This window comes from Camelina sativa, chromosome 9 (assembly GCF_000633955.1).
Source record: "Camelina sativa cultivar DH55 chromosome 9, Cs, whole genome shotgun sequence".
Classification (NCBI taxonomy): Eukaryota; Viridiplantae; Streptophyta; class Magnoliopsida; order Brassicales; family Brassicaceae; genus Camelina; species Camelina sativa.
The window spans coordinates 22,302,106-22,313,223 of NC_025693.1; the positions used below are offsets into that span (position 1 = coordinate 22,302,106).

The 11,118-nt window shown below is 39.6% G+C and overlaps 6 protein-coding genes across 10 annotated transcripts in view; 4 read left to right on the forward strand and 2 right to left on the reverse strand.

Annotated features, from left to right (window-relative positions):
- LOC104711756 overlaps positions 1-1,364 on the forward strand; it is a 4,669-nt gene extending 3,305 nt beyond the window's left edge. Inside the window, exons 11-13 of one of the 4 annotated variants that reach the window (XM_010428502.1) lie at positions 53-322; positions 434-923; positions 1,013-1,364. In XM_010428502.1, coding sequence (XP_010426804.1) covers positions 53-322; positions 434-923; positions 1,013-1,157 — 905 coding nt within the window. In that variant the 3' untranslated portion in view covers positions 1,158-1,364. Of the gene's footprint in view, positions 323-433; positions 924-1,005 lie in introns of all 4 variants that reach the window. The other 3 variants (XM_019229300.1, XM_019229299.1, XM_010428503.1) reach the window with 3 other exon arrangements.
- Positions 1,767-2,378, forward strand: LOC104711759. The gene has a single exon (XM_010428505.2). It carries the CDS (start codon positions 1,899-1,901, stop codon positions 2,115-2,117), a length of 219 nt encoding a protein of 72 aa, XP_010426807.1. The 5' UTR covers positions 1,767-1,898; the 3' UTR covers positions 2,118-2,378.
- Positions 2,351-4,404, reverse strand: LOC104711758. The gene is made up of 7 exons (XM_010428504.2): positions 4,094-4,404; positions 3,949-4,004; positions 3,775-3,812; positions 3,208-3,669; positions 3,037-3,120; positions 2,749-2,914; positions 2,351-2,627 (listed from the first exon to the last, which is right to left on the reverse strand). The coding sequence occupies exons 1-7, from the start codon at positions 4,242-4,244 to the stop codon at positions 2,499-2,501; spliced, it is 1,086 nt and encodes a 361-aa protein (XP_010426806.1). The 5' UTR covers positions 4,245-4,404; the 3' UTR covers positions 2,351-2,498.
- On the forward strand, positions 4,611-7,110 carry LOC104711760 (protein gamma response 1-like). The gene is made up of 3 exons (XM_010428507.2): positions 4,611-4,842; positions 5,031-6,176; positions 6,330-7,110. The coding sequence occupies exons 2-3, from the start codon at positions 5,039-5,041 to the stop codon at positions 6,995-6,997; spliced, it is 1,806 nt and encodes a 601-aa protein (XP_010426809.1). The 5' UTR covers positions 4,611-4,842; positions 5,031-5,038; the 3' UTR covers positions 6,998-7,110.
- LOC104711761 (SURP and G-patch domain-containing protein 1-like protein) lies at positions 7,280-10,662 on the forward strand. 2 transcript variants are annotated; one of them, XM_010428510.2, is made up of 9 exons: positions 7,280-7,401; positions 7,793-8,227; positions 8,732-8,858; positions 8,999-9,105; positions 9,371-9,532; positions 9,621-9,767; positions 9,846-10,040; positions 10,148-10,326; positions 10,405-10,662. In XM_010428510.2, the coding sequence occupies exons 2-9, from the start codon at positions 7,831-7,833 to the stop codon at positions 10,429-10,431; spliced, it is 1,341 nt and encodes a 446-aa protein (XP_010426812.1). In that variant the 5' UTR covers positions 7,280-7,401; positions 7,793-7,830; the 3' UTR covers positions 10,432-10,662. The 2 variants fall into 2 exon arrangements, with proteins under 2 accessions (XP_010426812.1, XP_010426813.1); XM_010428511.1 differs by having other exon boundaries at positions 7,300-7,401; positions 7,790-8,227.
- Positions 10,748-11,112, reverse strand: LOC104711763 (putative lipid-transfer protein DIR1). The gene has a single exon (XM_019229301.1). It carries the CDS (start codon positions 11,107-11,109, stop codon positions 10,765-10,767), a length of 345 nt encoding a protein of 114 aa, XP_019084846.1. The 5' UTR covers positions 11,110-11,112; the 3' UTR covers positions 10,748-10,764.

The window sequence follows — 11,118 nt, forward strand, 5'->3', positions numbered from 1 at the left end:
AAAGAGCTAATTGCTAGCCTGAAAGCTAGTGCTGGGGTAGTTGGGCAAACTGGTGGTGCCTCTCTTATCAATCAGCCTAGATCTGTGGAAAGAAAAGTTTCTGAGAAGGCTATGGTCAGTGGTGAAGAAGAGAAGCCATTGAGAGTTCTCAGGATAAAAACTAGCAAGCCTCAAGATTCAGATAGTGAGAAATTTGGAAAACACACTACAGAGCTGAATACTGTGAAGGCGAAAAAATTGGTGATAAGTATAGGTCCTCGAAAGACGGGGGTTACAAACTCTACGAGCTGCGATGTATCAAAGCTTTCCTCCAAATCCAATGGTATGTTTAGTGTAAAATTTTGCATGTTCTCGTAACTTTCTTTTCAGTTATTTCTTGTTTTTAATTGATACGGCATAAACATAGTAATAAAAAGAGCTTTGGTGATTTCAGGAAAGCAAGAGAAATTGCAAACAGAAGAAGTGTTGTCCCAAGAACAGCATCGCAGTTTGTTGGGAAAGAATAATGACGAAAAGAGAGGGTCTCGAGGTGAAGTAGTCACTTCAAAGGCTGAGGGCGGAATCATAGGGAGACACTCAGATAGCAGAGGAGATTTAAATAGTGGCTCGCATGATTCATTGCAGAAAGATTCAAGACGATTGTTGAAACTGAAAATAAAGAAACATAATCCGGAGAGCCAAGAAGGTGAAGCCCCTAGCATTGTCTATGAAAGAGGTAAATCTGGTAAAGGACATAGGTCTAAGAGGAAAAGAGCATCACCTCCAGCTGAAAAGTCAGGGTTCAATGAAGATGAAGATGCATCGCTGTCACGTGAAGACAGTTTGTTAGACGAAATGCTTGATGCTAGTTGGATTCTGAAGAAATTGGGGAAAGATGCGAAAGGGAAAAAGGTTCAAATACACGAGGCCTCGGATAATTCATGGTATATGTGATTTGTTTTTGTCTTTACCTTAAAACATGTTAAAATTATTCAGGGTTCCTAACAAATAAGGTAACAAACAAAGAAAACAGGGAGAAAGGAGTGGTGAGTGAAGTAGGAGGAGGAGGCACATCGAAGTTGATGGTGACGCTGGAGAATGGAAAAGTGAAGACGGTTGAGCTCGGGAAGCAAGGGGTTCGATTTGTTCATCAGAAACAAAAGAGGACAAGAACGTGAGGGCTATATTTGGAAACAACGTGAGCTTCTTCTTCTTCTTTTTTGCCTTCTATACCTTTAGAATCTGTATGTAACTTGATTAGCTTCTTTCTTTTTTTGCCTGGGAACCAAGTATAAAGAACTGTTGAGGGAAAATAAGTGTTTCAAAATTGTAATAGATTTGATTAAAAGTTAGAAGGATGAATTCAAAACATGTTCTTCTTGTTATTCAGACATGAATATCATCAATATATGTCTAAAAATATCTTATGTTGTTGTCTGTGTGTGAAACCTAATCCTTTTTAACCAATGATATGAAAAGTCAACTCATGGACATTGCAACGCGTTAACAACTGACGTGACGTCGTATGACCTCTACGGATAAGAATGTAAAACATTTTTATGGTACGACAAATAATAAATACTACCAGAACTAGGGATTAAAAGTGTCGGTTCTACAATAAAGCAGTAGATACTAGAAATGGCAGGAAGCTTATGATAAAAAGTTAAAATTGAATTGGGGAGTTGTGGAAAGAAGGATAACACGTGATTATCAAACCAAATCTTCTTTTTATCTCTTTTTTTTTTTCTTAGTAATCGAGTCATATTACGTTATTACAAGTTTTTTTGTTAGGTACCTGTAATAATAATATTACTAAACCCAAACAAAAGCAAAAGAATACTAAAATCAAGATCTGCGTTTTTCCCCTGAAACAAAAACAACCAAACAAAAAAAAAAGAAGAGAGAAAGAAAAGAAAAAAATGTTACAGCTGTTTTTCACGATAGCGTTCTCGGCGGCGCCGTTAACTCTCTACATACCGCCGGTAAGATGTTTAACGGTGTTCGTGGAGACGATGGAAGAGATGGGAATGGAAGGTAGGGTTTATAGCCGGAGACTCTTCCCTCGCGCTAGAATTGCTTGGTCTAGGCTCCTTGATTGCTTCTTCTCCACTTCTCGCCCTCTCGCTGTCGCTTCTTAAAAAAAATTTGTGTTCGTCTTCTCTTCCTTTCTCTGTAGATATTATATGTAATTTCCTTCTTGTGTTCTTCATCACATATATATTATGTTTTTGATTTTTAGGTGTTCTTTTTTTTTTTTGGTGGTGGTTGTTGATCTTAATAATGATTAGAGACAGATCTCCCTCTTTTTGTTCTCTAATCTCTGTTTTATTTTAGAATCAAATCGGTGTATGTGTAAAAGAAAAGTGAGAGATTGAATCAAACTTTTCAGGGATTACATATTATGTGGGAATCTGAGCAAAATTATCATCTCGTTTAGTAGTTACAGTTGAAATAAAGGAAATTAACAACAAAAGAATGAATCAAATATAGAACGAATGAATTTGGAAAAAAAGTTGTTTTTAGTTGGCTAAAGTGCAAGGCTTTAAGAACCAGAGAACGTCCAAGCCCCTTGCTACTGTTTCCTTGGCTTCTCCACTCTTTCTGTTCTTCTCTTCTTCTGCTTCATCCTCTTTTCTCTTCAACACTTCCTGTGTACACAAAGACAGAACTCAATTTGGTGTTGCAGAATTTGACTTAAAAGGGTTAGACTTTAAGCTTAGTATGTGTCTGTTTTTTTTAGCAAGGAAAGGAAAGGGTATGATAACATACCGTAGGTTTGGTCCTCAAGGGTTTCAAAGGAGCTGTGCGGTTCTCTGAGAAGCACTGAGGAGATGGTGGATTTGTTCTGATTTGCTGCAGGAATCGTTCGTGTCCTTTGTTCTTTACAGTCTCCAGTTTTAGAGGAATAGGGATGTTCTCTGCATCATCCATTCTCCTGAAAAAAAATCATCACAGAATCCAAAGTTTAGTACTTTATTTACTTACCTCACCTCATCAGTAGTATGTCTCAGACTTAAAACATATAAAATGAAAGTTAATTAAGAAGCAAAAACTTACTTGTTTCTTCTACCATCCTCTCCTTTGCTCTTTACAGTCTCCACATTAAGTGAGACAGGAATGTTCTCTGCATCATCCACTCTCCTGCAAATACCCAAAGTTTAGTAACTCAATTCTATGTTGGTTTTTGCATAAACACAATTATACTGCAAGCAACATGGTAAAACTTACTTCTTTCTTCTACGGTTCTCTTTAAAGGTGCTTCCTTTAACATCCGTGGACTCTTGGAGTTTATCTTTGCTTACTTCAAGCAATGGCTTTCTTTCTTTTTTCAATTCCAAGTCATGAGCAGAGTAAGGCTGGTTTATTACCCCACCACCCACTTGATGATGAATCTCCTTCACTTCAGACTTCCCAGTTTCTTCTCTCTCAGTTACCCTTGTGGCTAATCTCTTCAACTCATAGCAAAAATCTGAGATGTGCCCAAATATGTCTCTCCCTGAAAACAGATTCCTAGCTGACTGTGTGCTCTTTAGTCTCGGTGCTTCTTTATTCGGTTTCTTGACAGAAGTTGATTTAATTGCTGATCTCCAGGATTTGATTTGGTAGCTTGGAGGTGTGGCTAAGTTTGGGTTCTGATTTTCACTTTCTTGGTTTTTTGGAGTAGACGGTGATAAGCCATATCCCCTCCTTCTATACAAGTAAATGGGATATAAGAGTCAGTCAAAAACCATAGCAAAACATTGAGGTTGGAGATTTCAAGTAGAGAGTTAAAAAGAGCATCTCTCTCAATTGTACCTCTGATTCTGCTCATTCGTATCCCTCAGACTCGGATGCTTCAAAAACAGAAAGAAACACGAGGGTAAGTTTAGTAAAGTTTAAACCTTTGGGCAGCCGAAGAAACTATAACTTCAATTATGATTCATATCTTTGTGAGGAAACAAGAAAGTAAAAGAAGAAGGAGAAGCAAACCTTGGAAGAAGTGGGCGTTGAGAAAAAGTCTTCAGGTCTCTTGGGGTGATTACAGTCTTGAATTTGAGATAAAAGGCAGAATTAGTAAAGATATGCAGAAGAATAAACGAAGAATTGGGGAAAGAGAGAGTTTCTTGAATATTACCAGGTTTGCAGAACCAAGCATCGTCGTCAACAGTGTCTAAATGGCTTGGAGCCGAGAAATCGAACCACTTAGGAGCTCTTATGTGTTCGTAGAAAACGTCTTCAACAAAACGAGAATCGATTCGCTTCCAATCGATCTGAGCAGGCTCCATTAGAGAGAATACAGAGATTGAGAGAGACACAGAGAGAGAAGAGAAAGAGTTCTTGGATGGAGAGAAAAAGAAGGAGTAGAAGAATGTAACCGTTGGAGTGAACGTTACAGAGCCATATGTGCGCGCACGTGGCTCTCTCTTGTTACCGTTGCAGCTTTATTTATTCACATCACACCTCTCGTCCATTGGGGTTACTATTTCTTTATCATTTAATAGAAATCCCAAAAGCCACGCCACGTGGAAAAATACGAGACGTGGGAATTGTTGTGTTAATATTATGGGCTTCTGTGGGCTTTACCTTTACCCCGAACAGGCCATAACATCGGGTCGGATTTGCGAGTTATCCGCTCCAACAAACTTAAAATCGGGTCGGGTCTTCTAGCAAGCTTCTCGGGTAAGCCTCCCTCCACTGAAACTTGAAAATTTTTGAAGTACTAAAAATCTCAACGCGCGAAAATTCCGAAATTATAGAGGGAAAGAGACGGCAATTAATCTTAAAAACAATTTGGATACTCTCTAATTCCCAGATTAGTCTTCTGGGTTTTTTCACATCTCCGAATCAATCATCAAAAGCTTCTGGGTCGTTTCATTTCCAAATGTAAGTTTACACTTCTTCGTTTTCTCCAATGTTTATTAGATCCAATTGATTTGTAGAAGAACTGATTCGATCCGAGATCAGAGTTGTAAGGAAATTGAAATTTTTGTTGTGATGTTTTAGGTAGCGAAATGCCCTAATTTTCTGGGGCTTTGTTGATGATCCATTTTTTTGCAATTTCTGATTTACAGTTTTGAAGATGGGAGATGAGACAGTTGATGGTATAGAAGCCAAGTACATAACTGGTCTCAGTACCATAATGGTTGCTACAATCCAAGAAGCCAAAGATCGAATATCTCAGATCGAGTACATTTTTTGTAGCCAGTTGTTTCCGAATATACAATCTAGATCCAAAGCTTTGGAAAAAGTTTATTCAGAGGCTCGTCTTGGTGCTTGTGATGCGTGGAAAGAGAGAGAGAAATCTCTGTTATCTCAGGTTGAGGAGCTTAAGGTTGAGAATCAGCTGATTAAGTCTAAGAATCTGGATTTGATCAAGGATAAGGAGAAGCTAGCTGAACAACTTGATAAAACTGCTTCTACGCCTCTTAGATTGACGAGTTTACAAGACTATATTGATCATTTGAAAAAGAAGCTCATGAGTAGATCTAAGGAAGTTAATGATGCTAGAGATTTGTATTGTGGGTTAGTTCAGTTGTTACAGGTTAAAGGTTCGGATGAGCTTAGTGAAGATGGGATTAATATGATTCTTACTGAAGTGAGGAGCCTTAAGGTGAAGGCTGAGGATGTTTCGAAGAAGACATTGGTGACTGAGAATCTTCTGAAGAAAATGGAGTATCTGTCAGCAGAAGTAGCAGAGAGTGAAAGGAAGTTAAGCTGCGTTGAAGAAGAGAAACAAAGGTTGACAACTAGGTCACAGGTGTTTGAGGAGAATGTTGGTAGACTTGAAGAGCTACTTAGGCAGAAGAGCGACGAGCTTGAGGAAGGAAAGACGGCTTTAGAGGTTTTGCAGAGTAGGCTCAACTTGACAGAGAGGGAATTGTTGGAGTGTAAACAGAAGATTGCAGATCATGAGAAAGAAAAGAGAGTGGTTATGGGTAAAGCAAAGGACGCTATGCCTATGAAGCAGGTCAGATATGGAAGCTACTTGGCTGCTGACTTGGAAGCTTTACGTTGCCAGAGTGAGGAGAAATCATCTGAGTTAGCTATACAGAAAAAGAAAAGAAAAGAGCTCCATAGTCTTTACAAAAAGCTGAAAGACCAGTATGGTTATCTCTGCGAAAGGTATGGTCTTGCTGCTGACAGTGTTTTTCACCAAGGCAGCCTTGACGATGAGTATAACCAAATGGGACAACATGAGAAACCAGCCATTGCGAGTTGTAAGTATTGGCAGTCTCTGACTCTGCTAACTACTCCTCTTGTGTTCAATTAATTGCTTTAATTGGTCATGATGCTTCAACTGCCTGCTTCTTGTTCCATTAGACAAATCATTCAGCTTGAATATCCACTTTTTTACTTTTTTTTTATTACAGCTCTTGAAAGGAAACACTCAGAAGCTACTGAAGTAGCGGACAAAGTGAGAATTGGTAGTGGCACGAGTGGCAGCAACTGTGGGAAAGAGAGTATAATCAAAACAGTGCAGACACCTATCACTTCCATCTCTCCAATGGTGCAGTCACCTGGTGTTAGAAGTGGCCCGTCTGCTGGAAAATCTCCACAGCTAAGCGGATTAAAGCGTTCAGCTTCCATTTGGAGAGACACAAGGTCTCGACAATCTCCTGGAGGCAATGATCCTCATGATGATTTTCTAGATACTCCAATTGAGAATGTCAAAAGGGGCGCTGTTCAAGTAAAACATGTTCACAATGTTGCCAAGAAAGATGATTCAGACGACGAGACACAGGACATGAATCCTAAACCGAGTCCATCAAGGCAGCGAATTCAAGTTGCTGATACGAGTAAAAAAAGTTTCAAGCATGTGGAGTCAGTGAGGAAAAAAGCTGAGAGGGAGAATTTGAAAGGGGTAGAGTGTAAACAATGCAAGAAATTCTATGATGCTGTTCATCCTGAGAATGATGGAAATGGTAACAAAAGCTTGAGATGTGAGCACCATGAAGGCGTGTCGAGGCATCGTTATAGATACGCTCCTCCAATGACTCCTGAAGGATTTTGGAACATCGGGTTTGAATCCGAAATGTGATATTTGTATATGTTTGGTTCTTTGGTTCTTTGGATAGGTAGACCACAGTGAAAATTATTGATTTTCTTCATTCTCGAAGAAAATAGCAACTAAAGATGATTTATTTAGTTCAACTAGACTCTGTTATTCTAATTTTATTTTTAGATCCTAATGTATCAATCAATTAAACTCTAGCAGGATGAAAATAAACAGCTATGAAACTTTCGGGCCCTTACTATAAATATGAGAAACCTTATGTACCCAATTGAAAAGGAAAAGGAAATAAGGGACTCCTTTACGTGTATATAAGATTATTAGGCGCACAACAATCGACCTTCATCTTTTTTTCCGATTCAATCTCCTCCGATCAACTTGCCTCCCGTTTCCGTTTTGTCCGACGACTTCTGATCGGGAAATCAGCGCAGGTGACAACATCGCTAATCTGTTTTCCGTTTAATTCGTTTTGTTTTTTCTATTCTCTGAATCAATTGTTTCTATAGATCTTAATTTTAGTTCGTTTGTTTCCGAGTCGAATGATTCGTTGTAACCTAGGTCTTTCGTGTTGTCGTTCTTAGTGGATTCTGGATTTTTGTTGGTTAATTTCTGAAGCTTTGGTTTTTTAGATTTCGAGATTTGTTTTTTCCACCTATATCTTTGATATCCTTGTTACTTCTTTGGAATAATGCTCCTTTAGAATTTGATATCATCGAATCCTGTTAGACGAATTTATGTGCGATTGTATTTTCTTATATGTATATCGAGCTCAATTAGGTTGTGTTGGATTCTAAATAGTTTGAGAGCTTATCTGTTCAGCAGAAACTTCGATACAAGTATTTGCACTTGGTTTGTTGGCAATGGAGAAAGGAGCACCTCCTAGCATCTTTGTGAATGATGGGTCATTCATGGAAAGATTCAGACAGCTTCAACAGGAGAAAAATAAAGAGAAAGATAAGGTTGTATCTGTAGAGGATTCTAAGCCGGTGAAGATAATAACTGGGGTTTCAAATCCCAGACCTTCTGCTAGTAAAATTTCCATTGGATTAAAGACCAATGATGCCCAGAAGAAAGGTGGGAAGCTTGCTTTCAGCTTGAAGCAAAAGTCTAAGCTTCTTGCACCTCCTATTAAGCTTGGTACAGAAGAAGATGAGGATGAGGAGGATGCTAAAAATGATCAAGGCTTTGGATCTGCCAAGCGTCAAAAGTTAGAGCAGGGAGTCACGCCTGTAAAGTCAGCAAAAGTACCTGATGTTGGTAATGGCTGTTTATTTAGATATCTTTGTTTGAGTGTTCTTTGTGGAAGTCTCTGTGATGATTCTAGTTTAGCTTGCTTTTTTTATGGGTCCATATTCTCATAAGTCATTCTCTATTCCATTTAGTAAGTGTTCCACGAGGGTTAAGAACAGTTATGCCATATGATGTCAAGAGTCCCGAGTTTCCTGTCTGTTCTATGTCTTTATTGATGAATCTGTGTGTCATATATGACACGAGGAAAGCCTAGGAGTCCTACGTTGTCAATAGTTCCAAGTTCCTGTCAGTGTATGTAGGGGTCCTATTGATGGAGCTGCGTTTTTCTTCTGGAATGGAAAGGAAAAAAAACAGTCTGGAAATTTAATTGTCTACTTAAATGCAGTGTCTTCCTTAACCAACAATCCAATTGCTGGAATGATTTGGCATATCTCCCACGCCTGCTACAAGAGTGATTTGCATTCGTTGTTCATGGACTCGGTATTAATCAGTTTTATAAGTGATATGCAGCACCACCTCCGCCCAGTGATCCTACTGTGAAGAAAGTTGCTGATAAACTAGCAAGCTTTGTTGCTAAGCATGGAAGGCCATTTGAGCATATTACACGGCAAAAGAATCCTGGGGAGACACCATTCAAGTATGTATTTCATTGCTTTTGGAGCATCTACAGTTTAACGTTTCTGGTTTCCCTCTTTTATACACATACTTCATCGGTATTTTCTTTTTCTTGGTTTTGTTTGTTGACCTTATGTATCTTGTGTCCTGTTTCCTAAACAGATTTCTTTTTGACGAGGACTGTGCGGACTACAAGTACTATGTCTTCAGGCTGTCTGAAGAGGAAAAATCAATTTCACAAACCAAGGATTCTGGTGTACTTCACAGTAGTAAGTATTAGATTTCTGTATTTCTATAGAACAAAAGCCGTGCAACTGATTTTCGCTGTTCTATTTATCCATATATTTATTTCGGAACATGTTTAGCCAAGCGTGTGCAGAAAATATTTGACTCATTTCTTTTTTTTCCGAATTTTTTTAATCCTACAATATAATTTATATGTGTTATGTAGTGTGAGATTATGTGAGGCTGCTCTTCCTGCTACCATATCTAACTGTATTCTTAGTGCCAATTTCCTTCGTTTTATCTTTACAGGTGATGCAGGCCCGCGAATGTCCACAGCAGCAATCACTTTGCAAAAGCCAGCTCATCAACAAACAGGTTATCAGATCCCTGCCTCAGCCCTCTATGATGCTCCTGAGGAACCTGGAGCTTCTTCTAGATATTCTCAGGCAGCAATTACAAGACCCAGCAACAGTATGTTCACTCGCTTTTATTGGCCTAGGTTTCCCTCCTATCACTGGTATCTAGCTTTGATTGTGGGTTACATGTGTTTGATCTGCAGGTGACTCCTCTAGTGGGCCGAGGGGTGCAGACCCTATATCAATGATGGAGTTTTACATGAAGAAGGCTGCCCAAGAAGAAAAGATGAGACGTCCTAGGCAGTCGAAAGATGAAATGCCCCCGCCAGCTTCACTTCAAGGCCCGTCTGGTGAGAATGAATCCTATTGTTATTTCTTGTTTTAGGCAGCTGTGATGTCTTATATTGTGCAACCACGTTTGTCCTCAGCAACTCCCTCCACAGACCCGGGAAAGAGAGGTCATCACATGGGTGACTATATCCCTGACGAGGAGTTAGATAAGTTCCTTGCAAAGTGTAACGATGCAGCTGCACAAAAAGCCACAAAGGAGGCTGCTGAGAAGGCCAAGATCCAAGCAGATAATGTTGGACATAAGCTCTTGTCAAAGATGGGTTGGAAAGAAGGTGCTTACTTGCCTCACTTTATCTGTAAACTTGTGCCCTTGTTACTTTCTGTATCTTGTGCCTCTATGGAGACAAGGAGCTTAGAAAATTGGAGGAGTGGATTACAGGTGAAGGTATAGGAAGCTCCAGAAAGGGGATGGCAGACCCTATAATGGCAGGAGACGTAAAGACAAACAACTTGGGAGTTGGGGCTTCTGCTCCAGGAGAAGTTATGCCTGAGGATGATATATACGAGCAGTACAAGAAGCGGATGATGCTGGGTTACAAACACAGACCCAATCCATTGGTACGTGTGCTATCTTTAGCTCCTTTCGTTTTGTAATAGCACATCTTTTTTACTCACCTTGCGTCTATTGCTCTACAGGGAAATCCCAGGAAGGCGTATTACTAAGGATCAATCAGCATGCTGAGCACAAGTATTACCTTTCTCTCATCTCAGGACCGGCTGAGCTTTGCTTTTCTATTATAAAGAATGTTCAAGTTTTTTGGATTGCTGATAAATTGAAGTGTTGGTATGGATTGAATTTGCCTTTCCAGTGTGCAAATATATATCTTTGACAGAAATTTCAGTTGCTATACAGTACAATGGATTTATTATTGGAAACGACTAAGATTTTTAATCGATTGTCATAACTTTATTAATGTTTTGGAAGCCTAATACACAAAACAGCGTGTTTATTAGATTGAAAGGTAATATAAAAAAGAAAAGGAAGATATGTCCTTTCTAGTTAATGACATCGCAGGGTGGGAAATTAGCAGAGCATCTCTGAGGAAGCTGAAGAGCCATGGAGCGGTCAATCCCAGAGAGTGGAGGTCCATTGGCAAGAAGGCAAAGACAAGGACGACCAAGTGTGACAACGGCAGAGCAACATGTTTCGGTCGGTGGGATCGGGCTGAAAGGAGCTACAGCTGCTCTACATGGTATCAGCTGCACCAGAGCAGAGAAGAATGTTCTGCTGCATCCTCCCACTTCTTCCTCAGGCAACATTGGTGGTGGAGGTGGTTGCTGCAGGTCCTCTTGCTGTGCTGTGACTATGGTAAGAACGGTTATGGTCATGAGCAGTGCCATTGCTAACCC